Raw genomic sequence first — 27,723 nt, forward strand, 5'->3', positions numbered from 1 at the left:
TTTTTTCTCATCTTTCAACTCTTTATTTGTTAACAAAATATTTACAATACACCATTACCTTTAACCCCTGTAATTCGAATAAACCGGTAAAGAAGTCGATGGTCCGAATTTCCTTTCTTCTTGGTATTGAGGAACAGCACAGCCAGTAACGTTCTCGATTCCGTCGCATTCGTTGGTGAGGTCGTTGAATGCCTTTCCTTCTCCGCAGTTGTACAACCTTGGCTTATTTTCGATACATATGAAGTACCTTTGACAATCTTTGGGGGATCGGAAGGACCTGTACTCTTCCTGGCCCAAACCAAAGTCCTTGGCGCTTGGTGGACAGCTGAATCCTAAGTAAGCTGAAACGGAAGAAAATGGGGCTAAGTTACATGTTGAGTGGATAATAAACACACCAACAAATACTGTATATTATGAATGAAAAAAAAAGGTAATCCATTTAGGAGGTTGTGGAGACTCTTGTGGTGTTACAAATCATAATACTTTTGTTGGAACATAGTTGATGTTTCTCTTTGACTAAACTTAATTGACAGATTTAAAATCCTGAGATTGCAGAAATGAGTAGGTACTATTGAAAATTATAAAGTGATATTGAAATTAAGTATAAAGAAAAATGGCAGAATTTTCTTGAAGTTGTCTAATAAATAATACTGATTGTATTTTTTTAATTTGGCTGATTTTAACATTTTTGTAACTTATCATTTCTTTCAACGTATTATGTCTTACCAAGCATAGGAAGAATAATTGAGTGGTTTATGTGATGTTGAAATGTTATATCTGATGAAAATATTTTGTATGTTCATCATTTAAAATTGTACGCAGTGATTTTTAATTCAATTCTGGTTCAGCTGATTCGGGTCATTATTATTTTAAGGTGAACCTTGGTGAACAACCCAGCTGCAGGAGTACGATTCAAATAACTCTTCGTACATAACTTCTTATAAGACTGGATAGCTTGTCAAGGTGGAGTTGTAATTTATTTTCAGAGCTCAGTAATATTCAAAATTAACATCCACATACTATAGTAACACGAGTGTTTTATATACTATATTTTTGTTGAATAATAATGAATATGCAAATTTAAGTAACAATGAAAAATGAGAATTGAAACTTTCTCTGTTTCTTACCACTTTTATTTGTAATTAACGTTACCGCAGTTTCGTCCTATAAGGAAATTTTCAAACTTATACATTAAACTAAAAATGATTGATTACATTAGCCCTTATATAACATCACTATTCGTAATAATAAAGGTACTTACCTACAGTTATGTTATATAAGGGCTAATGTATTCAAACATTTTCAGTTTAATGTATAAGTTTGAAAATGTTATAGGACGAAACTAAATTAACGTTAGTAACAAATAAAAGTGGTAGAAAAAAGAAAGTTTCAATTCTCATTTTTTATGATGATTTCCTACCTTGTAGTGATGGCTACATCCATTAATTTATTCAGGTAACAATTATTTCAAAATGTAATATCCTAATTATAGTGGCAAATGATATCAAACTATTTATTTAAATTCTGCACATGATATTTTATATATTCAGCATACTTTTTTCATAAAATATGCACCGCTTTCATCTACACGAATTCCAAAGGTAAACTGTTGAATATAGTCCTTTACTAAAAAATGTTTCAATTTTCAAATTAGGGTTTATATAAGAGCTATTCAAATAAATTCTACGAGTGCCAAGGTCATGTATATTATCAATTTATGTTAATTGATCTGAGAGATAAAATGGTGAAATATTATTTTTCAATTTGAATATGAATATTAACATATAGTTATTTCTTTGTCTAACTGACATCAGCATTGAAGTATTCAAAGGGGATGCGTTCATTACACTTATTGTTTGATTTTGTAAAATATTGAATTGTTCAGTATTGATAATATTGAATTATACTACAATCGGCAAAATTTGATGCAACTATTGACTTATATATTGTGATTTTCAAAAATGTTTATACTTCATTATTCAATCTGTACGTAAAAAATGACTTTTTTGTATTTTTTTAATATAGTCAACATGTGCAATCATATTCAACTTTTGATCTAAAATAATCCCAAGATATCAACACTCTTTCGCCTGTTAGCTTTTTTCGTTGCTTACTTGTATGGCTAATTCAAAATTTGTATTTGTTTGTTCAGTTCGACTTTTAGTTCAAAATAACAATAATTTGGAAATCCTGACATTCAACTTCGAACCATTACCATAAAGCCATGTACCAAAAGAATTGGTCCCATAATTGAACCTTGTGGCATTCCAGTATTTGTTTCTGTTTTTTCTGAATACTTATCATTGAATTTTACTACTTATTCTCTCTTTGTCAAAAAACTTGTGAAATTGTTGATAATGCAATGTTTTATCAAGGAACTGAGCGTTATCGGGAAGATATTCGAACTAAATTGTATGTACTTCTTGGCTGAATAGTCCGGGAGCCAGTACCAAATTTTTGCTACCAATTCATTTCCAACCGATAATTTCAAGATTGCTCCATATAATTGTTTATTTAAACGTCTTTGAAAATATCTTTTTTGCTTTTGCCATACCAAATTCTGCAGTAACTGCCTATGCAGATGATATTAGTTTGGTAATATCTGCCAAAGCGACAAATGAATCAACACGAAAATGTGAATATACTCTGGATGTAGTTTCAAGTTATTTCAATAGTCATGACCTGTTTTTCAATGTGAAAAACACACAATTAATCCGCTTTCACAACTATCAGAATAAAACCGATGATATTCAGGTGATTGTTAATGACTCTATTTTGAGAAACACCCATGATGCTGTTAAATTCCTAGACATTCAAATGAATGAGAGTCTGTCTTGGAATGAGCACTGTGATCAACTAGATTCAAAATTGAGTTCTATAACCTATCTTTTTATTAACTCGAGAAATGTTCTCAACATAACCAACTTATGGCTGTTTATGGTGTATGTCTGTGGGGCAACTCTGCAAAGAGTAAAAATGTATTTATCCAAGAAAAAGCTATACCACGTTCGTCGACAGTATTCACGCAGAAACATTTTCGTTACACACGAAATTTTAACTCTGGTTGGATTATATATTTATGAGTTGTCAGTTTATGTTTTCACTAACATGAATGACTTCATTCTCAATAGCGATCATGATAAACACATTCGGCAGTAGCAAATGATACGCGTTAGAGCGGCTAAGTATAAGATAACTCAAAGTGCACCAAAACGTATAGGACCTAGAATTTACAACTGTTTTCCAAATAATATGAAGTCAATATGCAGCCTTTCGTTGTTCAAAAAGAAAATTGAAATCATTTCTGTTAGAAAGATGTTTTTATACTCTTGACGAATTTTTAAATACAAAAACGTAATTTGCTAGTCTATGTATTTTTCTTGTTCATTCTTGTATATACATTTTTTTGTTTTGTCCTTTTATATATACATATACTGACTATATCCTATACATTTTTTTTGTCATTTTGAAGAAATAAATAATTTGAATTTGAATTCAACATCTGCTAGCCTTCTGACTTTTTTACCATTTCTGTATAATGTCAAATATTTTCTGCGGTACCATGAATGGGTGGGATAACATCTTTCACTGACACAGCTGACGAATTTTCCTCTTAGTCACAACCAGCTGACGATTGTTATTATTTGAAATACTACACAAACTGTCATTCGACAAGATTTCAGCCAAAAATAAATAAAAAAAAGTATATCTTCGTACACCTGAGAGCCAGCTCATTTTTTTTTTCAATTTCTATATTAGGTAAAATATTATCCAACAAATTTTCGAACAGGAGTGAATCACTGAAAACAGTATTTGTTGATGTGTCGTATGTCCTAGAACTATCGGTTGGAAATCTATCACTGATTCTCTGGCTGAAAAGTCATTATTGCCAAAGTATGGAATACGGAACAATAATCTAAATACAAAAATTCACTTAGGTTGAGAAAGCGAATGCTACTTTTTGGTTAGAAGTTGAATCATACCTTCAGCATCGCAGGAAGCCACTTTATCAGGCCAGTCGCATCGGTAGGAATCTGAATTGAAAGCTAGACCTTCGGGACAATCGAAAACGTAAGCGTGTCCATCAACGCAGTTCTTGAATTGACCGCAGTTTTGGGCATCTCCCATTCGATAGTACCCGTATTGGTGTGGACATTCATCGGTGGCTTGAGGAGTCTCTGAAAATGAATAGTAACTTTATGAATCACATTGTATTCCAGATGAAACGAGCCACTCTCAATCAGTCTTTCAATTTTCTATCCAACCGTGTAACATGTTTGGAATTACATCGATAAACAATAAACAATAACAACGAGGAAATACTCTTTTAAGTGTTTATTAAAGCCTGAACTAGATAGTCAACCTAAACACACAATTTCATTATAGTACAGGATCCCGCCGCAAAATCACTACGTTCATAGCGTAGTTAATCAAACTAAAATTTTTACATACCTTTATGAATAGGAAAATACATTTATGACAGGTTGTCAGTCAAAAAGTGGCCACTAATATTTTTATTTGAAAAAATCAATAAATTGATGGATGTAGCTTTTACTACGTGGTAGGAAATCATAATGAAGAAAAGAGAAATGAAACTTTCTATATTGTTTACCACTTTTATTTGTAACTAACGTTACTGCAGTTTCGTCCTCTACGGACATTTTATTGTATAAACTGCAGTAACGTTAGTTACAAATAAAAGTGGTAAAAAACATAGAAAGTTTCATTTCTCTTTTCTTCATTACGAAGAAATCAAGCTACTAAAATACTTCATGGAGTAAGAGCCGAGTCAATCCCTCTACGAAAACCTTCATCACTTGGAAGGATGGAAAATAGTCATGAAATAATTCAAATTCATTCAAGCAAATACATGAATCGAAAGATGTTTCAACCCCAACTTCAATATTCTAAAACAAAAACACTCAGTATTCACAGTTCCATTTTTTGATATTCCAAGTTCATAGACATCAAAATTAATACGATTACAGGATATGGAAATATAAAACAATCTCCAAATACGCAAAGTTGCATTGATGCGTATTAAGCACTTTACCTTAGTAATGTGACCAGAGGAAAGTTGCAACCTCAGCATATTAATCTTTATAAATCTTGAGGAAGGTCAAGATCAACAGAAAGTACTGAGAAATTCATTCAGTATTCATTGATCACTTTCCAGAAACGGTTCCAGATCATTTTAAGAATGCAGCACATCTCCTTTTCATCGTTCTTGCTGGGTAGCAGTATGATGAAATTTTTTGGTGATTCTTTGTATCTTTCTTAACTATTTCATTAATTACCTTTAGTGTAATTTTTTCATTTTCATCATTATAAATATTTCATTCAGTCCTTTAATTATTTGAAAAAGAAGACAATCTGTATATTTCAGAGCTGACGGTAAATCATTGATGAAAGTTATGAACAGAAGTGGACCTAGATTCGATCCTTGTGGTACACTTGATCCTTGGAAATTTATCTGAAATTTTTCAGTTATATTTGACAATGAAAAACCGATTTTGAGAATAATTCTCCGTTAGTTTCTTTTTTTTTTCATATTTACTCAATCATTATGAAATTTGTTTTCAGATTTCTTATACTTTATTTGGTTTCCCTGATATAGCCATTGTAAGTACATACATACAGGTAGATGGAGCTGAAGAAGTTTTACTTTAGTCGTGTGGTTCGAAGCACACTCGTTTTTTTTAATCAAAAATATTTGTGGCCACATTTTGACTGGCACCCTGTCGTAAATGTATTCTCCTATTCACAAATGTATGTAAAAATCTGAGTTTGGTTAACTACGCTATGGACGTAGTGATTCTGCGAAGGGATCCTAGATTATTACGTTCAAACTTAGGACTGATAAATGAAAATGATGAAAATAAGAAAGATAACAAATCAGGAAGGATTTTTTTGTAATAAGGTTATTTCCAAAGTTTTGTCCGTTTTAATGACATGTGTTTTTGTAGCTCCATATCTCAATAAATATTTATTCGACTGTCGTGGTATCAAATCGAATTAGCCCAATAAATTAACTAGGCATTTGACAATAATAGTGTTAATGAAAGCCCTGATCGACGTGTTGATTTGCGAAATTTCGTTGCGGATATTTTAGTCTTGAAGATGAGTCCCGAAGTGGCCGACCTACAGTAATCCAGGACGAGGATTTGAGGACTCTGATGGAGGCTGACCCATCACAAACGGTGAGCGATGCTCATGTAACGGTTTCTTGGTCGAAATTCATTAACTTTGAATGTCCATAAGAATTTTCTTCACTTTATCGGCAATGCGATTACCTTTACTCCTGTCGTGTCCTTTAACCCACCTCAGTGTTATTATCTACCGAGGCTTTGGCCAAATCTTGGTGGCACTCTAGCACTAGCCCTGAGGTAACACGTTGTCTGTTCAAGGCTAATAGGGCTTGTCTACTACCAGTGCCTGCAGCCTACTTCGAAAATGATCCTACAATTTCTCACTTTCTTTTCCAAAGATTGAGATATATTCTATATGGAATATCTTACAATGTGTTGATTGAGTTGAAGATTTAGCCAAAGCCACATTTCCACACCACCTTTGAGGTTGTGTACTTAGCACGTTTTTTTAACGTGGTTTCCCACGATAAAAGCAATCTAACTTAAAGTAAGTAGTGAAATTTAATCGTCCGAGTCGTAACTTTCAAATTCTTCTTCTTGTTCTTCTTCTTGATCATCTTGTTCTTGTTCGTCTTGTTCTTCTTCTTCTTGTTCTTCATCTTCATCCTGAATGCATGTAAACTGTGTTAATAGCTATGTATCGCATGTCACCTTGTTGGAATCAAACGGATTCTCCACGTAAGGCATGTGCTCAGGCTAGAAGAAGTGGTAGGATCGAACAGAGGTAATGATGAACCTCAAAAAAGACTGAGGCAAGATGAATACAAACAAAGCAGAAATGATCTGAAGAAAACAATAGCAGAAGCCAAACATAAAGCGTGGAGAACACTGATAGAAGAAGTAGATTCGGATATCTGGGGAAAGGGCTACCAAACAGTAGCTAACAAGGTTAGAGTCAGACAGCCGATTGGACTTATTGAAGAAGAACAAATAAAATTTGCTAACACGTTGTTTCCATCTCACCAGATTAAAAATGGGACAGACTACCAACGGCACCAGAGGAGATACCACCGTTCATAATGAACTCATGGAAGCCAACAAAAGACTAAAAGAGAAAAATGCCCCCGGTCCAGATGCACTACAGGTGAAAGTCATGAAAGTTGTCGTTAAGGCACTCCCGGAGCAATGTCTGAGGATAATGAACCTATTATTAACAAAAGGGCAATTCCCCAAAAATGGAAGATAGCCAGACTCGTTCTTATCGAAAAAGGTAAAAGTAAATCGTACAGGCCCATATGTATCCTGAACATCATGGAAAAACTCCTCGAGCATCTGATCAAGGCGAGACTCTTGAGAGAAATAGAAAATAATGAAGATCTAAATGAAAATCAGTTCGGTTTTCGAAAAGGTAGGTCAACAACAGATGCACTGGCCACGGTACAAAACATCGCAGACCAAGCAAACGAAAAGACTGGCAGGAAAAGGTGCGCCATGATAACGTTGAATGTACAAAACGCTTTCAACTCCGCGCCATGGGAAGAGATCTTAAACGAAATCAAAAGAAGGGATGTACCTGCATACCTGTACAATATGATTACCACCTATCTTGAAGAGAGGGAGTTAATAGTAGGATACAAGGGAAAAATGAACATCACCTGTGGTGTTCCACAAGGTTCCGGAGTTATTCCCACATTGTGGAACTATGATGGGGTACTAAATCTGAAGGTCCCTAGGGAAGTTAACCTAATAGGGTACGCAGATGACCTAGCCGTAGTGGTGGGGAAAAGGGAAGAAAGTCTGGTAGAAACTTCCAATAGAACTGTGAAGGATATAGCCGAGTGGATGACAGCGAAACAACTCAAGCTTGCCCCCCAGAAGTCAGAGGTAGTACTGTTGGCAGCAGGCAGAAAACTGAAAAGTATTACAATTGAATTGGAGGAAACCAACATCCGTAGCCAAGAATCTATCAAATACCTGGGAATCCACATGGATTCCCAGCCATAAGCAGGAAAAGCCATAAAAAACAGGAGCAGGATAATGCCCAACGTTGGGGGTCCTCGAGAAGGTAGCAGAAGAATTCTATGCTCAGTCGCTATATAGCGCAACGATTTGGAAAGGAGCCATGGAAATAAAGGTATACAGGAATATACTACTTAGTATTCAATGGAAAGCAGACATAAAAATAGAGTGTGCATATTAAACAACATCAACTAAAGCTCTGCTGATGTTTGCAAGAAACCCCAATAGATATGCTGGCGGAAGAGAGAACAATGGTATGAAACAACGTTTCAAAAGGGTTAGCAAGGTTACAAATTATGGAAAAATGGCAACAATCTTGGGAGATAGAGGATGGAAGAGCCAACTGGACAAGAAAACTAATAAGAGACATAGAACCATGGATGAACAGAAAATGGGGAGAAGTGAATTACTTTCTCACACAAGTACTAACGGGGCATGGGTGTTTTCAGGCGTATCTGTTTAGGTTTAAAGTGAGTGACACAGAAGAGTGCAAATATTGCGGAATGATAGATACGGTAGAACATACAATCTTTGAATGCATACGTTGGGAAGAACAGAGACGAAGTGCAGAAATGACGACAGGAGGATTAACACCGGAAAACATGATAGGGAAGATGCTCAAAAGTATAGAAAACTGGGAAGCCGTTAGTAAACTCTCCAAGACCATCCTGACAAAGAAAAGAAAAGAACTAGATAAATAATAATGAAGTACTGAAGAGAAAGGAAGAGCCCTGAACCACCACTTCAGTTTGCTATTCCGAAGTAGTGCCCGAGGGCGGTTCCAGAGTAGCCTGCTTGACTCATGAGTGGTTTTTTAGTCGGTAAAAATCCGACACTATCTGGTCACAGGGCGACCAGGTGTCTTTCGAAGATTTTTCCACTCGCCGAAAAAACACTGTTGGTGATTCAATATTAGAGCACGACAGGCCCTGACAATGTGAACATGCCAAAGAACAAAATAGTCCGGCTTTTTTGCAACCACATTTAGCACTTCACCCCTTTTTGCAGTTGCAAAAAATTGTGTTCAGTAGTTTTTCCGGCGCAGGTGGAAGTGAAGTTTGGAGTCTAATGAATTGTTGACTAACCTAACCCCAGTCCATAAGGTCTAGCTGATAACCAAGCTACATTTGAACTTGGTAATATACCCGAAAAAGATGTTGATGAGAAGCAACCGATAGAAAAATATTATAACATATATTACCACTATAGAGATGTATATACGTGGCGTACTCATGCATATTATGAGGATTACAACTTTCACAACTTTTTGAATCGATGGCTCGTAGGAAAAAAAGGATTGATAAATTTTTTATAGATAATTTTATGATCTACAATTTTTATCTGAAGTATTTTTATGATAAAAATTACCGTTTTGCTGAAAATCGTGAAAAACTCATTTTTTGACCTTTGACTTCGAATAAAAGTTTTTCCATACAAGGGAAAGATGTGGAACTTTCAAATTCCATTATTAATTATATTTAAAACAACCTAACTGATTTTCAGCTTGGTGAGAATTTAGGTAGCTTCGAATGTCTAAATTGACCGGACTATTAAGAGGATTTGCACCCTGCTGACTTTATAATTTCAACAAAAATATCCGTTCAGTATATCTCTGAAAATCCTGGCATTAATGAAAAATTTCAAGTTTCATCTCTTGCTGGGTGTCGAATGAAACTGCAGCAGTAAAAACATGTTGTAGGTACTGATTACTGAAGATTGTGTGACAATTGTAGTTATAGTCAAAATCAATTGATATCTTCTGAAACACTTACGGGTTTGTTCTCTTCCAGTACAGTCTACGTCGATTGGATACTGACAAGGAAAAGCGAAAACTCCTGCTGCAGGATTGAAAAGTAATCCATCGGGGCATGTTTTTTCTTCTGGAACTCCATCTTTACATTCTATGTATCTAAATAACAAAAAAAAAGTAGATTTAATGCTTTAATATACTGATATCGTAAAATTTATTAGGGCCATAGTCATACTAGTTTGTATACCATAAATGGTAAATAAAACCCAGAATACACATATTGCAAAATTCCCATAAGAAATACAGAGGTCATTTTTTTTAATGAAAATGCAACTTGCTCTCAAGCCATATCAGCTTGGTTGTTCATACGAGTTGTTCAAATTTGGATAGATGTATACTCTTTATTGAAACTCTTTATTGCTCTGTCTCCTGTGTCAAATGAAAAGTTCTACGTTGTCGTTTCTCAGCTCATATATTCCAAGAAATTGCATTTCGTTTGAATTATCTACATACGTGTAAGTGTGAAGAATAAGGCCAAACTTAATTGAAATTATTAGGTCCAGTTGAGTGTCAGTCAACAGTCACAACAACAGTCACAGCAAACAATACTGGAAAAAATGTGTCACTGACTTGTTGTAGTTTTTTATTTTAATTATCTGAAAATACATCTTGTTCATCGCTTGTGTTTTCTTCATTTGTAGCTTCAAGAAATAGTTATTTATTATAGTAGGGAAAAAAGTATTAGATTTTAGCTCGAGGTTGTGTTGTCTCCGACGCGAAGCGGAGGGAGACAAAAAACCGAGAGCTAAAATCTAATATTTTTCCCGTGTATAATACACAATTTTTCTCTGTGACGAGGAAAACGACGATTCAATATTGGAAAAAACAACAATTTGAATTTTTAAACAGGTAGGCTGTTGTACTTATAGCGTTGCTAGAAAAGTAATCAACTGAAAATCGAATATCTGTCAATTTAATTCTGTGATTTTATTTGAAAATTGCGAACTTAGGTTATGGTTATTTTGAAAAATATCTATCGGTGGAGTCAGAGTTTTCTCTGACTCCACCGGAGTTAGTAGAAGCAGCGAAAGTAGCGTCACAAAAACTATTGCCTGCTAAATCCCGGAAAATTTATGAAACCGCGTATTCAAGAATCATAGAATCGAAGATGAAAAAGACATGCAGTTCTTTGTCGGAGACGGTGTTATTGGCTTATTTTTCGGAACTAGCACAACCACAAAACTAATCAGCAGTGTGGTCGAATTGTTCAATGATTAAAAGTATGTTGCAATCCAATAATAATGTGGACATTTCAAAATATTTCAAACTAATTACATTTCTGAAACAAAATGGGAAAGGTTACACGCCCAAGAAAGCTGCGATATTTACGAGTACACATATTAGTGACTTTTTAAATAATGCTCCAGATGAAGTTTATTTAATGGCCAATGTTGTTGTATTTGGGATTGCAAGAGTTTGTCGAATTTGTGAAAGCAGCCAGGTAACATTAGATGATATTTAAGATTCGGGAAAGTTATTAATTGTGAAACTCAAGCAAACAAAGAATGATGTAAACAGGAGATTTGTAGTTACTGAAGAATATATTAAATTTTACAGAATGTATATAGCCCTTCGTCCAGCAGCAGCAAAGGATCGTCGCCTATTTTATGCATATCGCAATGGAAAATGTATCAATCAGGTTGTGGGTGGCAATAAGTTTTATAAGTTACCTGAAGCAGTGGCTTATTTTCTTCAACTTGAAAATGCCAATTCATACACAGGTCATTCATTTCGAAGATCATCTGCTACACTATTAGTTGAATCTGGGGGAGACTTGATGACACTAAAGAAACATGGCGGTTGGAAATCATCAACTGTCGCTGAAGGGTATGTTGATGAATCGGTAGCACACAGGACAGAAAAAGCTAATAAAGTGTTTAGAACGTTTGGCAGTGCTGAAATAACACCCGAAGATAACATTTCGAAAATCGTCTGCTACACTTTTAGTTGAATCTGGGGGAGACTTGATGACACTAAAGAAACATTGCGGTTGGACGTCATCAACGGTCGCTGAAGGGTATGTTGATGAATAGCTAATAAAGTGTTTAGAACGTTTGGCAGTGCTGAAATAACACCCACACCCAATTTGCGACCAGGTACCTTTTAATATGCAATAATTAGCATCGTTTCACCTGACGGACACTCACGCTAATCCAACCGACTACCGTTCGTATTTGCTCAAAAGTGAACCACTGGGCTCACGAAATGATATTATTCTTTTGCATTCTACTACTTCTAGGACTCTGTTTCATTCTGTATTGAAACTAATATGCGTGTTATCATATCATACATTTTATTATGCTTACCCGTCGCACGTTCTAGTGGGATACCGGCCATTTTTTTCGGGACAACTACCCAAACTGTGTGGAGCAACTTGTGGACTTTCTCTTACGTAATTGCTTTGTTGATAATTGCTATTCTGCCTATTTGATTGATAGTTCTGCTGACTGGACACTGGAAAGTAAAAGAGAATATATGTTAATATTTTTAATTTGATAGCGAAACTCTATGCGATAGGGTCATACGAGGTCTGATAAAAAATAAGGTTGCACAAGCAAGGTTCGGGTTATTTCACCTTTTTGAACCATCTCACATTTTTTTGCAGCAATCCAACTTTTTATTATGAACATTGTAATCAAAGTTGTGTTATTCATTTTGCATGTGAGAAAAAATGAAGAAAATAAAGAAGAGATTGAAAAAAAAATAATAAGGCTAGAAACAATTCAAAAAAGACAACCACCTAGCTAAAAATTCAGAAGTTTCATTAGGGAGAAACAAATTGTGAGTAACTATTTATATAACGAAAGAGATCCTGCAAAGTAAAATGAGAAAATGTATCGTGAATTTTCCTAACGTGTTTTGATAACAATTTTTCTTATTCAGATAGACAGTTGTGGAATTGATAGTTCCGTAAATGTTTCCTAATATCAAATATGTTCAATCATACCCTAGTCAGTCTTCTATAGAAAAAGTGACAGAAAACACCTTATATTATATCATACTTGCAGTGAAAGCTACAGTAAAAGACAGAGGTCAAATCTCGTCGGCCGTCAAAGTCGAACCTTGGCATCACAACCGACCGCCTTGGGGATTGAGTTCTCTGTTGATCCCATAGATGGCGTGTTCGTAAAGGAGGATGTTATCGATCTTAATAGTTGGACAGAAAAGTTCGTAGGCTAACATGGAAAAAATAAAATTGATAAAATTTGATTTTATCATTCAATATAGTTGCCTTCGAGGCCCACCCAACGATTATAGCTGTCATTCAAAATTTGACGATACGATTTGACTTTATCCTCAAAATAAACCTCAGTTTCGACGACTACTTCTTCATTGGCGCTAAATTCCTCACCAGCGAGCATTTTTCTTGAGGTATGGAAATAGGAAATAGGGGGTAGATCTGGAAAATACGGTGGATGTGGAAGAAATTCGAAGCCCAATTCATGCAATTTTGCCATTATTTTCATTGATTTCTCACACGTAATATTGTCTTGATGAAGTACCACTTGAATTTTTTTCAAACGGGGTCGTTTGTCCGCGATTTCGTCCTTCAAATGCTTCAATAACGCTATGTAATAGTCGCTGCTGATGGTTTTTCCTTTTTCAATATAGTCCATGAATATAATACAATGCGCATCCCAAAATACGAATACCATAAACTTGCCAGCCGACTGTTACGTCTTTGCAAGATTTGTAGTTGGTTCACCACGTGCAGTCCACTCAGATGATGATTGTTTTGATTCCGGTGTGAAATGATGGAGCCATGTTTCTTCCATTGTCACATATCGACGCATGAATTCGGGTTTTTTATTGTGGAACAGAGGCTGGTAGTGTCATCTTCAAAAATTGTAAAATTTCCTCTAATTGGAATGAAAGCCAGATCATTTGAATACAGAAGAAAAAGAATTAGACCTAGAACTGATCCTTAGGGTACACCAGATAAGATTTCTCCACTGGATGATGGTTGTCCATTCGATTGTACTATTTGTTTTCTATCGCTCCCAGTATGAAGCAAACCAGTCATAACAAGCACCTCTGAAACCATAGAAGCAGAGCTTCTTTAGAAGGAGACTATGATTGTGGCAATCGAAGGCTTTTGAGTAACAAAACATAGCTACTACAGTTGAGGTTCGTATAAGCATGCTCAAGAAAATGAAAGATTGCATCATTGGTGCTTTTTGAACTTTGAAAACCAAACTGGGTGTTTGATAAAATTTTGTGACTATCTAGAAAGGGTAGTACCCTTTTTGACAAGTTTTTCAATCACTTCTGAAAGTGTTGAAAGTAAAGAGATTGGTCTGTAATTGCTTGGATCTTCTGAATCACCACCTTTGAATAATGGAAAGACAAGAGCTGCTTTGGGACATGAAGAAAATTTTCCAAGTGCAAATGATCTATTGATAGTTCTGGCTATAGCGAATCTAGAGCAGCATCTGGAAGGTTCAGTAGAATTTTTACAGAAATGTCATCAATGCCAGTACAATTTTTGTTTTTCATGTTCCATATGATTTCATTCAATTGTAATAAATATGTATCCGTAAAGTGGAAATTATTAGATACATCAATGTGGCTACCCACATTGATGTATATCAAATTGATGTACACATTGATGTATACCCAAATATTCACGCACGACATGTCCAACACGCTCCTTTGATATCCTCAGCTATCTTGATTAACTTCACTTTGAGGTCATCCAGAATAGCGAATAGATTATGTTGCCTAAATTCTTCATGAACGAAATCAATTTTTCATTACAGAATACAGAAGTAACTTTCACTTTCCAATTCATTCACAAGAGAGTTTGAAGAAAACAAGAGACGTTTTTTATGAGCTGTTCTTCTGTATACCAGTGAACAATCCGTGGAGAAAAATATGAACGAGCGAGACCAATGTAATTTGTCAGATTTACAATACCGCAATTAACCAATCTCGGTTTAATGATCAGATATGAGTTATGGAACTCGATGACCTTTATCTTTGCTTTCACTCACGCCATCAATATTTAGTAATGTATGGTTTTCTAATTGTTGGTGATCAACATTTTTCGACCGGTGTTATAACAAATACACTTACACTTTCTTCATATTAGGTCAATGATTCATTTAGTCAATTCAGATAAAACATTTGTCTAGTTATGTTTAAATTAATGTTTTTCGAATGTTCAAGCAAATTCCATGCAATTCAACAAATTACTATTAGTTTTTGGAAATATTAACATGGAAAAGTATTGAGTCCCGTCTAGCTATGAAAGGATAGGTACTTGATCAGAATAATATGATTATTTAATAGAACAACTGTTATATAAGTTGTTATAAACACCAAAATATCCCCAGAAAGTATTATTTTAGATATTGACTTAAGAAGTCATTTTGTTTAGTAGCTTTGAGTTGAAGATTGCAAGTGTACTATATTTTTTGTTATTTTTATCGACCTACTTTGGGTATTGTCACCTTCACAATTTGAAAAAATATAAAAATTGCAATGGAGAACTATATACACATTAAGGTTGGTGCTGAAGAGGCAATAAGGCAAGTGTCTTATTCCGAAACATCGCATGTCCGCATTGGGGATGACATAAAATACATCCTTCAACAAAGGAAAAATATATCTATTTCATATATCTATTTCATATATCATATATCTATATTTCATAGGAAATATGATATAACTAAATCAACCATTCTTGTAGTCAATCGTATATAATAAAATAAAAATTAATATCAGTAATACCCAGAGATTTCTTTCACTTCTTTGTTTCTCAGCATCTGTTTAAAAATGCCTCTACCGAGTCCGTCTTTTCTGTAGGTGGCTTTCACCAAAGTTTCAATTTGACTATTTTGAAAAAAAACATTTCGGGTTTTTCCTGTACAAATATAAACGTTGAAAATAAAGAGTTTAATAATGACAAACGAAGAAGTAAAATTTAAAACTCCCCTGTTCGATGTAACTATTTCGAATTCTTCTTTCTGAAGAATTTGATTTGATCAGATCAAGAAGAAAAGAAACTTGTTGATCGTCCGATAAAAATGCAAATCTTAAATTAGTCAAAGAATAGCGGACATCACAGGAAAAGTCTATTGACTATGAAATATAATATATTTCATATTTGATCTTCACAAACTTTATTTCCAAAAAGTTCACGACATGTTTCGATATTTTTAGAATAAAGTTTGTGAAGATCAAATCTTTTCCGGTGTAGTTTGTGAAATTACTATGGATCTTCATCAAGTGACCGCCGCGCCGAGTCAATAGAAAAGTAAATATTAAATACTTCAAATATTTCAAAATATATGAAAAAATGGTCATTGACCATCTCATCATAAAATTCATGATTCAGATGCGATAATTAAATATAAATATCAAATAAAGTGAATGAATTTACCATTCACCGCACACGCAGACGAATCTCTGAGCGCTAAAATCGTAAAATTATATAAAGTAAGTGAATGTTGAATTTTAAAATGAATAGAATATTTTGGCTGAATATTTCTAGAGAACTTTGGATTATAGACTTTTCTATTCGAATAGAACTGGACAGATTATACAAATAGAAAATCAACCAGTGCTCTCTTTTTCAAATATCGAACGCAATGATTTGTTCAACTAAAAAAGGCAGAATACGGGACGATTCAACCTTAGACCTTGGCAAATGCTGCAGTAGAAATTATCTGACTGAAAAGTATACGTGGTGTAATTCTGTTACGATATTTGTGGAATTCATCGTGTCTAAGAACATATATTTGTAGCCTTGACAATAAATTAATTTATGAAAATGACTACCAGCTTCGAAATTTCGAATTTACATTCGATCAACAGTTTATTGAGTGAGTATTTTCCTAGTTAACTTTCATAACATACTTACTTAACCCTGTAAATGATTTTTAACTGTTGGATAATAAAGGCTATTATTATTATTATTATTATTACATTAGACTGCTTCAAAAGTCTTGTCCGTTTTAATGTCATGTGTTTTTGCAGCTCCATATCTCTATAAATATTTATTCGTGTGTGTTGTGGTATATACTGATCGACAGAGAATGTTTAACTCTGTACATGCTGTATGTGATCTGAAAGGATTGAATAAAGATTATTATTATTATTATCCAGGACGACAATTTGAGGACCCCGGTGAAGACTGACCCATGACAAACGATCCGTGGGATGACGGAAAAACTGGGCGTTAGCTTTCATGCTGTTTTTCATGGTTTATAAAGTATAGGGAAGGTCAGAAAACTCGATATTAACGGTCAACACAAATAGTCACGTTTTGAAGTAATTAGTGATTTTTTTGCTGGTATATTTTTGGCAAGACTGTTTTTGAAAGATCACGCGTGAATCGTGTCTTGTGTCATTGTCAAACTTGTTCGGTTTGGTCTATAAATGATCCATGAATCGTGGAGAAGGCTTTGGGCTCTAGGGTTGTGAAAACATTAACTTCTCTGATTGAAGACACAGACTATACTTTGACAATTTTTTTGTTCGAGTGTTAGTCTGATGAAAGACTTAGTAGATAATCATATATATATATACGTGTGCTACTGTCAATACTAACAGAAAACATTTACCAATTTTCGCACCAGATAGGACCATGAAAAGAGGTGATTATGAATGGTTTTGCAGTAACCCGGTGCTTATAAATGGCGAGACAAAAGAGCAGTTCACCTCCTCTCGAATTATCACAGTCCTCATCACGTAACTGAAGTGAGGGTCAGTACTCGACCCTATTAACCCTCCTTTGATCGAACGAAATCACAAATGTTAACAGGCAAATTTTTATTATTCGAAAATTTTTGAATAATACAGACACCAGGTTGTCTAACATAATTTACTTTGATTGGAATCTTTTTACAGAAATACAAACAAATCGAATTATGTCGAAATCAATCAAACTTTCTCCAAGCTCAAGAAAATATATATATTTGTATTTCAATTTCGCTGTATATACTTGTTGCTTTGTTCTTGATAGCATACTGTTTCTTTTTCTTTCTTTCCCTTTTTTTCTTACGGTTGGATGGAAGAGCAATCTCAGCGATGATTTATCATACGCAGATATTGAATCCTGCTATTTGATTGGTTGTAATTGTATGGAACCATCAATAAAAGCCATTATTATTATGAAAAGTTGAAATCAACAGTCTCTTTACTTTTGATCTCTGCTTTATTTGCAAAATCGGTCGAGATGTAATAGGTAGACTGAGAATTGCAAAACGATTCAATTGTTACGCTCATCACACTGAGTTATTCAATCAATTTCTGAAAATGTTCCTATTTATTAGAATCCTCTCTAAAGTGAGTCGAAACTTCTGATGAAAACAACATTGTAACAAGTAAAACCAGCTCAACCGATTCAGTGTTTTCTTCCTCTCGTTCACTTTCACGTTTGAACATTAATATTCTCATCAGAGATGTTCAAAAATGTCAAGGCAAACGATTTTTTATCTAATATGGAATTATACACATTGTTGTTCTCTTGGAAGATTTATTAATTGATATTCAGAAGATTAGTTGTCTCATCTGGTATGTTAACGAGTCAGACAAACAAAAAAGCGATACCGGAACAACTGGTTGATGCGAGGTGAATCGAACCGGAGTCGTCACTAAAAAGTTCAACGATTATTATTTTTTCTACTATAATTTCATGACAGTGACATTGAAGTCACTTTCCATTACATTCACTATGGAGATGGAAAAAAATGATTCAAAATAATTATTTTTTAACACGATTTTTCAATGGTTCCTAAACCGGCACACACGGATATTATCGTTGATAATTTTTCCACCCATCCTTATCAATACAAAGTTAACAGGTGTGATCTACAAATTAATGAACGTTGCTTCGTCTGGTGTGGATTTCAACAGAGAACTGAATGTGACAAAAAATGTGATCAACAATAACAACAATAACATTCCAGATGGAGTTGATAGAATAGCTGACAGAATAGCGATGTTACATTTCTAGGTATCATGTTAGATGAATCTTTAAATTGGGATCTGCATATTGATGGGGCTTGCAAGAAACTTAATGATGCATTTTTCGCGATCAAGCAAATGAAATTGCTCGTAGATAAAAAACTCTCTTAAGTATATATTTTGCAATGGCATATCCGCATATTTCTTCAAATATAATGTCATGGGGATGCAATTTTAATAGAATATTTGTAGCCCAAAAACGCATTATGAGACTGTTTTTTATATGGATTTTCGTGATAGCTGCAAACCTATTCGTGTAAGGGAAAATATATTATCAGTGCCATGCATATATTTATTCAAATGTGTGACTTATGTAAGAACTAATCGTCCATCTCTTGAAACGAATTCTTCTACTCATAATTACTGTACACGTCATGGTGGTATTTTAACAATGACCTCGCACAAATCAAATGAATTTCTCCAATATACAATGCTATCTCACTCTTCAATAAATTGCCTCGGTAGATAATAACATTATCCTGAGGTGGATTAAAGGGCACGACAGGAGTAAAGGTAATCGCATTGCCGACTCTTAAGCCAAGGAAGCGGCTGGACTAAGAATTTTAGGACCCAGTGGCACCAACGGCCTGATGACTTCGACAATTGCGGAACTAGCCAAATGGAATGAAAGCAAAGAAGGCAATATTGTCAGGATCACCCTCGGCGACCCTAGGAAGCTGGCGCCAAAGGAATATCTGGCGATGACCAGGAAAAATCTACGCTTAACAGTAGGATTTCTGACTTGCCACGTCAACTAAGAAAACACCTCCATAATATGGGGGTAATGAATACCTCTATGCAGGATGTGTGAACAGGAAGATGAAACTGTCAATCATGTCCTATGCGAGTGCCCGGAGTTATCGTCAATAAGAGAGTGTATGTTCGGCGAGTCTTGGCCTACACCTGCTGATATAAAGGAGATGTGTCCCAGTGACATGTCCACCTTCCTGAAAAGGACAGGATGGACGATGACCTAGGAGGACAACTCCTCGGGAGGATGTAAAATGGATCACATGTGGCCTAAGTGCTGGGGGCCTACACTCACCCTCCGTAATCTACAGATACAGATAGAGATTGCCTGATCCAATCAAGGAGTCAGAATCATATAAAATCTTCAAGAATAATACGAAAATATTCTAAATAAAAAATATTTTCGTAGTTTTAAAGACTATTGGAGTGATAATTTCTGAGAATAAATATATATGTATTTGTTTTTAAAATGTAACATTTGTATATTAGGTGCTGTGATTTATGTTTTTGTATTTATATTTTATCTTTATTCTTCAACTTTTCATTCAATTATGACTAACTATAGTTTTCATTCTTTATATGTATATAACATGTATTACAATTATTGACTTACCATATGTTCAATGTACGTGTACAATGTACTGAAAATGGTTAATAAAATTTTCATCATTATTATTATTACAATGGTTGTGATAGTAATTCATATTAGGCACATGAAAGAGGGCACTAAAGTCTCAGAAATATTATTTCATTAAAACAAAAATATTGTTGTCAAAATTGTGATTCCATATATGTAATCATCATTTTTAATCTGGTTAGTAAAATTTTCTTACGCCACTGCAAGAGACAGATTGAGGCAAAAACGTCAGTCATTTCTGAGAATTTAGTGACTACCATTTTGGAATAATAGTATAATAGCTTATTCACTACCCAAAACCCTTTACAGTCAAGCCATAAAGGAACTTTTCTTAGAAACGGGGGTAACAATTATGAAACGTAAACTTATTTTTGCCAAACTAGTAAAAAACAAAGGCATTTTCCATGTTTTACATAGGTCAAACTGCACGTTTAATAGAGAACAGAAAAAATTTTCCGAACAAAAAAATTAATTCATCATAATATGCTACTTTTCTCCTTGCAGAAGGGCATGAATTCAATCATGAATTCAAAACTCTTTATTTTCAGAAGAAATGTTTGAAACCCATCCTGAAACCCATTTTCTATAGTAGGGTTTGTGATGCACTGCACTACACCTTTGGTGTAGTGAAGAATATTACAGGAGTTTGATCTTCCTCTTGAAGATGATCACTTGGTGATTGAAACACGTGTCAGGGAGTTAGAAAAACTCCAGTAATATTTATAATAGGGTTAAAATAAATATTAGGTCAAAAGCAAAAATGTACAAATTGAATATGGTAAAGTCATTGATTATAATTTGAATAAATTGTTATACAAGGGTGGTCTGAAGAATTTCTGACTCAAAAAAGATTTTTTTTCCTTCAACATAGTTCATTTTCAACTCTACATACTTTTTTGTAGAATAATTATTCACGAAGGTGAGTGCCTTTTCTTTGAGAAAAATCTCTGTCCACTGAGCGCGCAATTTCCAGATGAGGGGACAAAAAGAAATCGCTTGGGGCTAGATCTGGTGAGTAAGGTGGATGGTCAAGCAGTTCAAACTATAATTCATGGATTTTCGCCATGGAAACCGCTGAGGTGTCAGACGATGCGTTGTCTTGGTGAAACAAAATTTTCTATTTCTACAAATGAGGCCGTTTTTCCGCAAGTTCTGTCTTCAGCTTGTCAAGTTATGATGGGTAGTATGCACCTGTAATGTAATGGGAAAAAACTGCAGTAATATGCATTACTACACCAAAGGTTCCAAACAGAGCGGCATCATAAGTAAGTTATTGAATATTATGAATGGTAAGTTACGAAACTTAACGGGTAATGAACTGTATAGATTACTTTCTATATTATATGTACTGTTCAGTTGATCAGTTGTAGAAAATAAAAGAGTTCATATAAAACCAGATAACTAGTGACAAATATAAAATCTGAAATAATATTCGAAAGATTAGTTTTCATTTTTTTTGCGAACAGTGTTAGGAAATACAGCCAGAGTCAACTATTAACACTTCCTTAAGAGTTCTTGTTTCGTATCATCATTGAGTAATAACTTGCATAGCAATTCGCTCGGTCAATGTTCAAGCTTGAAATAATTTGTCAGCGATGATGCAGTAATTGTGAATTTTCATATATAAATAATTTATCATTTCACTCCTTCCACCGCTGTTTATGTTTGTGGAAAGAATATTGAATGTATTTGCTCACAAAGTAATGGATGAAAGTATGTATTCAAGAGGAGTTTCGGAATGATTTATCCCAGAAAGTGACAGGACAGGGACACGAAGGTGAATTCAAAGAATGTGCAGCTAGAATTCCTAAGGATTTTTTATAGTCGCAATTATGCATCCAAAGGATATCCTCTAATGTTCAGGGAATCTAGGGTAGGTAGAATTAGAATCAGTTTCTTTGTGTGAGTTAGAGAAAACGTATAAGGTCATGAGATATGTTTTAAGTTCTTCAAACGAGAGAATAAAGATTGCTGAAATGATAAAGCAAAAGATCTATGAAATTTTTCTCATAGAAATATTGCTGGAAAAACAAAAATGACAGATATCTTAACGATCTTGATTGACCTAGAAACTACGGCTTTTTTGGTATTTTTTTGCTGCTCGGGAGTCGCATGACTCGTCTTCTCCCAACTTCCCTAACCTAACATCTTAGCATAACATTCATTTCAACAGTCTCGTTCTTTGATTAATGATTAAGTGCATCCCATTAGCATATAATTAATTTTCAGTATCTTTGTTTTATTGTGTTGATAGTTTCCATACTACTTTATACTGTATATAACTTATCTCGGCACGTGTTTCAACGGTTTGGTGTTGGGACAGAAATTCAGTAATATTCATTACTACAATAAAAATTCCAAAGTTTGTTTGAGGGTGATTGACAATGTTTCGTGATGAATTTCACTAGTTCGGACTTCCATTGTCTACTATATAAAATGATTTGAAATCCCTGAAACAAGTAAAAAAGAGTAATTAAAAAAGAATAGTTGAAAATAACAATTATATTAAGCAACAATAAACCTGAAATAAAATGATAGTGAAATAACCTACAAGTAAAAATATAATAATTGAATAAATAAAAATTAAAGGAATGAAAAAAGAAAATATGTGATGACAATCGTCATCACCCGAAGACGATTGTAGATACCAACAATCGAAACGTCGTGAACTAACGTGACTTGGAATCGCTACACTTTTTTATTCTTTATTATTTTCTTTTTTCATTCCTTTAATTTTTATTTATTCAATTATTATATTTTTACTTGTAGGTTATTTCACTATCATTTTATTTCAGGTTTATTGTTGCTTAATATAATTGTTATTTTCAACTATTCTTTTTTAATTACTCTTTTTTACTTGTTTCAGGGATTTCAAATCATTTTATATAGTAGACAATGGAAGTCCGAACTAGTGAAATTCAAAAATTCCAAACATCGCATCACAAGTACTTTATATTGTGTTCATGGAAAACAATCACTTGCATCGAAGTTTCGCCAGCAAACCCTGATGCCACAAACGGAGTTCTTGGATCGCAAGGTTCCGAAAAAATATTTTCTTTGAATTTAAATCATTAAGCACATTACCATCATAAAGATAGTAATGATGAAAAAAAAAAAAGGATACTCATTGTAGTATTCTATTAGTATTGAAACTGATCGTTAAGAATGGATCTATGAATTGAGGAAGAAGTGTGGTAGAATTGCCATATTCAAGTGTGGTAGAATTGCCATATTTAAGTGTGGTAAAATTGCCAAAGGAAATAGAACACAGAAAAAGTTACTGCCATATGATATATCCCCGTATAGCTTGTTAAATATTGGAAGCAACTCGATAATTCTCATAACTGGGCGATGTTGACAGAATACGCTTTGGGACCAAAGACTATGGAAACTGGTAGGTATATGCACTACGAGATTGTTATTGCTACTGATAACTCTCAGCGTCTTCTAACGCGTATTTAGAGGGTAGCACCATATTGATATCTTCTTCCCACATTATTCAAGTTGTAAATTTTAATATGAATGGGGCAGCCACTAGAGTATCTGTAGATAATATAGTAATTGACACAACACTGTCATAAACTCGAGAATGAATTACTGATGAAAAAATGGTGCAGGAGTTGTTTTTTTCAGTTGATATAATTTACGGTATAAGAATAAAATTTAATTTTCAATTTTAGAATTGAATCCTAATTTGAACATTTCAAATGATAATATTCTTTCAGTTTATTGTATAATGATGGTGTAAATTAAAAATGATCAGGTCAAGCTATTAGAAAATATATAATGTTCATTATCTGGGCTATACTGTATTTTTTCTTAACAGGGCTAAATGACGGTGGGTTTTCCAGCCTACTTATTCAATAAATATGTCACCATTATTTTGAGAAACGCTTAATTCGACTGTGGGCTAATATCACAATGCAAACAACTAATATATGTCTTGCTAGGCTGTAAAGAAGGCGCGTGACTAAAATTTCAAAATGCCACGATTGAAATTTTAAGATCATTCAGATAATGAATCAAGCGGAAGAAGATATTTACCATTGCAAATTGCCTTATTATCGATCGGTGATTGTGGTATGAAAATACCCATTTACACTTCTGCAATTCACCTTTCTTTGTTTGATATACCGAGTGATAAGAAATATGGAACATGTCCTACAAAATCGATAGAGATAGATTGAAGTTTTCCGTATAGATAATATAGAGTCAAAACTGACTTTTGAAAGTAGGTTGCTGAGATTAAATGGTACTTCTACTAATTTAAGGAGTTGTAGAAACGTTCCACAGGAAGTTTCAGCTCGCTATAATAAATATTTGACTCGTGACTATCAAATTTCGAAATAATACTTTCAACATTACTGTCAAAAGGCTGGGGGATATTTCCACCTTTTTCTGCTATTGTGTCACTTACAATTACAAGTAACAATTACTTACAATGAATGAACAAATGGAAAGAAATAAATCACTTCGAATGATTACTTTCCTAACTTTACCGTGAATAAATATCAAGCATCTTTTTAGATGAGGTCTAAAAAAATTAACATCTCGATATATTTCTCAATAACAAAGATATTGTTTTCTACAAACACACTCTCATAAAATATTCTCATAACTGATCAGGTAATTGTCTAGCAATTGTATATCCGAGCAATCAATTACTTTGTAAATAACATTTATGAATTCATCGAAGGATCTCAACATAGATGAAAAATATAATCTAAATCAAATAATAATAATTTAGGCAGGTACGGGCATGTTTAAAAGTAAAGAGAGATTTTTAAACTTCTAAACTTGTCAAATATTCGGGAAAAAACTTCGAACTTTGCAGACAATAATTGTCAAATCACCTTAATCACTCAATTTCTGAGCATAGGCAGTCAATGTCACAACGATTTGCTGGAAAATATAGAAATATAGAAATAAAAGCAGAAAGTTATCTATATTCAAGACACACAATTCTAGAGCTAATGATCTTCTTTTATATGACTAGTGATGTGGTGTGGTTTTTTGAACAATAATACACCCTCCGGAAACACGAGAAGGAATCCTTGACTAATAAACCCCCTAAAAATAAACGGGGCATACTTGCAAACTTTCCACTTTTGAAGCCCTTCTTCCAGAAAAAATGAAAATTCGGAAAGATGCATCAGTTTTACTTTCAAGGGGAGCCCTTTCAAAGAATATGTTTAGCTCTCGGGCTTCAACTCCCTACAAAGCGTAGATATTACCCGATGGGGACGAGTCGTCTATTAAGGGGTTTTCAATTCCCTTTTCGATGGTACAACAATTTATTGTTTTCTGTAATGGTTTTCAGATTATTATTTGTGTAAAAATTATAATTTTGGATCCTGTTTCAGTAAAAATTACTGATGAAATTAACTCCAAAACATTTACTTATTCCAAAAATTATAATCACTCGTCTAAAATATTGATGTTGGCAGCGCCTGCCATAAGCACCTATCAATACCTATTTATTTTTTATTAGGTTAAACAGTTCTAGTATATTTAATCGCTGTAATGTGCTGTAAAAGTTGTTAGGCCTTATATTTTTATATTTTTATGAATCTGTCATTGTCGTAAAAGGCTAGTTTTGCCAATTTATTAAAAAAATTATAAAAAAATAAATTCACAGAATTTTTTGGATTATTTTTGTAATTGGTTTCCAGAATATTTCCATACCAAACCCCCAGAAAAAGATCAACGAATATAGATTACGCTTGCATAGTCTTCACCAGTTATAGTAAATTTCGAACTCACCCTGTATTACCAAAATTACGGAAAGCACTAAAAAACGTAGCGAAGTCATAGCGAGAGATCGCACGAAACCTCTAACATCAATTGTAGTGAAATGAAGACGCATCTGTCATGCCCCAGACCATATTCAGATTTGCTCAAGGACTTCTTCCACCACGTCGTATACGAGATGGCTATAGGCGCTCGTTACGTAAATTGTATAATTCTCTAGAACACCTCGTACCCCTATTAGCGGTTATTACCGAATAAGCTATCTGTCGGCACGCTTTAGATTGGGCGTGAAAGATTTTCTCTTTGTCGAATTTCTTACAGGGCGATATTATGTTCCACATAGGTATGGCAAAGTAGGCTAGACTGTATTATATCACCTTTGAAAAAAATACTTTCACTTTGTTGACAATACTTCATACATTACTCAGCTTTCTGATAAAGAAACCAAGTCTGCACAAAACTCCTGAAACAAGATATCTTTCAAAATGGCGATGGAGACATTTCAGATACCACACATTTTCCTTCGGATATTCCAATTCCATCATCCATTTGTGTCTTAGGAATTCTCTTAAATGATCATATAAATGTCTACAGAATATTATAATAGACTTCTACAGCTTCCCAGGACATCCAGGATCACCAATCCCTACTACAGCACGACATCAGGATATGTTTTGTTGATGTTCACATAAAATCCGAAGGATATCCCAATTTATTTGCGGTTTACTATAGTAGTAGGACGTCTCAAGTAGCATTACGTCGTTATATCCTCATAATGTCTTCGAGATATTCCAAAATTCCATAGGATGATATCAAAACTTATACAGCATAACAATTTGTATTACAAATTACAAGTTGTTCGTTGAAAACGAGTTTTCAATTCCAAACAACCGTAACAATTCAGAACAAATTGAATCAAATTTCAGCCACAACATAAATCCGATCCTTTAATTCGTAGTCCACGATTTTTAAATTATTGCGAGAAAGAAAGCTATCAGGCCAGGTAAGTCCATGCAAGAGAAAATCAGGAAGACCAATAAAAATCTTAGATGAAGACACCAAATGTGACATTCGAAGAAAAGTTCATTCGTTTTATTTTAAAAAGGAAATACCCACTCTTGAAAAAATATTTATCGAGATAAGCCAAGATAACGATATTCCTTTGATATCCAGAAAACTTTTATGGAAAACTTTAAAAAGTATGAATTTTGCCTGGGAAAAGCACAATCGAAAGGCACTATTACTGGAAAGTGATGAAATTGTTTGCTGGAGATGAAAATATTTGACAACTATAAAGCAGTACCGCAGAGAGCAAAAGAAAATTTTTTATCTTGATGAGACGTGGATAAACGAAGGTTATATAGTCAAAAAAATGTGGCAAGATAAAAATATAACAAGTTCTCGCCAAGCTTTCATAGAAGGCCTTTCGACGGGTATTAAAGTGCCTTCGGGAAAAGGGAAGAGGCTTATAATTGCTCACATTGGAAGCGAAGACGGATTTTTAAAAGAAGGTTTGTTAAGCTTTGAGTCGTGCCGGACGGGAGATTATCATGAGGACATGAATTCGGATGTCTTCGAAGACTACTTCGGGGAAATGTTAAAATTTCTTTCAGCTGATTCGGTCGTGGTTATGGATAATGCAAGCTACCATTCAAGGCGCTTAGAGAAGGTACCAACTTCAGCTTGGAGAAAGC

At 34.2% G+C, this 27,723-nt stretch overlaps 1 protein-coding gene across 1 annotated transcript; it reads right to left on the bottom strand.

The window, feature by feature from the left end:
* On the bottom strand, nt 1–26,200 carry Cpap3-e (cuticular protein analogous to peritrophins 3-E). The gene is made up of 5 exons (XM_074169467.1): nt 26,042–26,200; nt 12,225–12,372; nt 9,881–10,017; nt 3,984–4,178; nt 1–341 (listed from the first exon to the last, which is right to left on the bottom strand). The coding sequence occupies exons 1-5, from the start codon at nt 26,142–26,144 to the stop codon at nt 61–63; spliced, it is 864 nt and encodes a 287-aa protein (XP_074025568.1). The 5' UTR covers nt 26,145–26,200; the 3' UTR covers nt 1–60.
* Nucleotides 26,201–27,723: the final 1,523 nt, after the last annotated feature.

Source organism: Leptinotarsa decemlineata, unplaced genomic scaffold (genome assembly GCF_025532065.1).
Source record: "Leptinotarsa decemlineata unplaced genomic scaffold, Ldec_3_MD MMD2_P_RNA_scaffold_5, whole genome shotgun sequence".
Taxonomy (NCBI): domain Eukaryota; kingdom Metazoa; phylum Arthropoda; class Insecta; order Coleoptera; family Chrysomelidae; genus Leptinotarsa; species Leptinotarsa decemlineata.

Excerpts from the sequence above, each read along its gene's own strand:
- Cpap3-e (XM_074169467.1), bottom strand. The coding sequence starts at position 26,144 with ATGCGTCTTCATTTCACTACAATTGATGTTAGAGGTTTCGTGCGATCT. Across the intron at positions 12,373-26,041 it reads CGTAATTTTGGTAATACAGG|TGTCCAGTCAGCAGAACTAT; the intron begins GTGAGTTCGAAA and ends TTTACTTTCCAG. Across the intron at positions 4,179-9,880 it reads TACTGGAAGAGAACAAACCC|AGACTCCTCAAGCCACCGAT; the intron begins GTAAGTGTTTCA and ends ATTCATTTTCAG.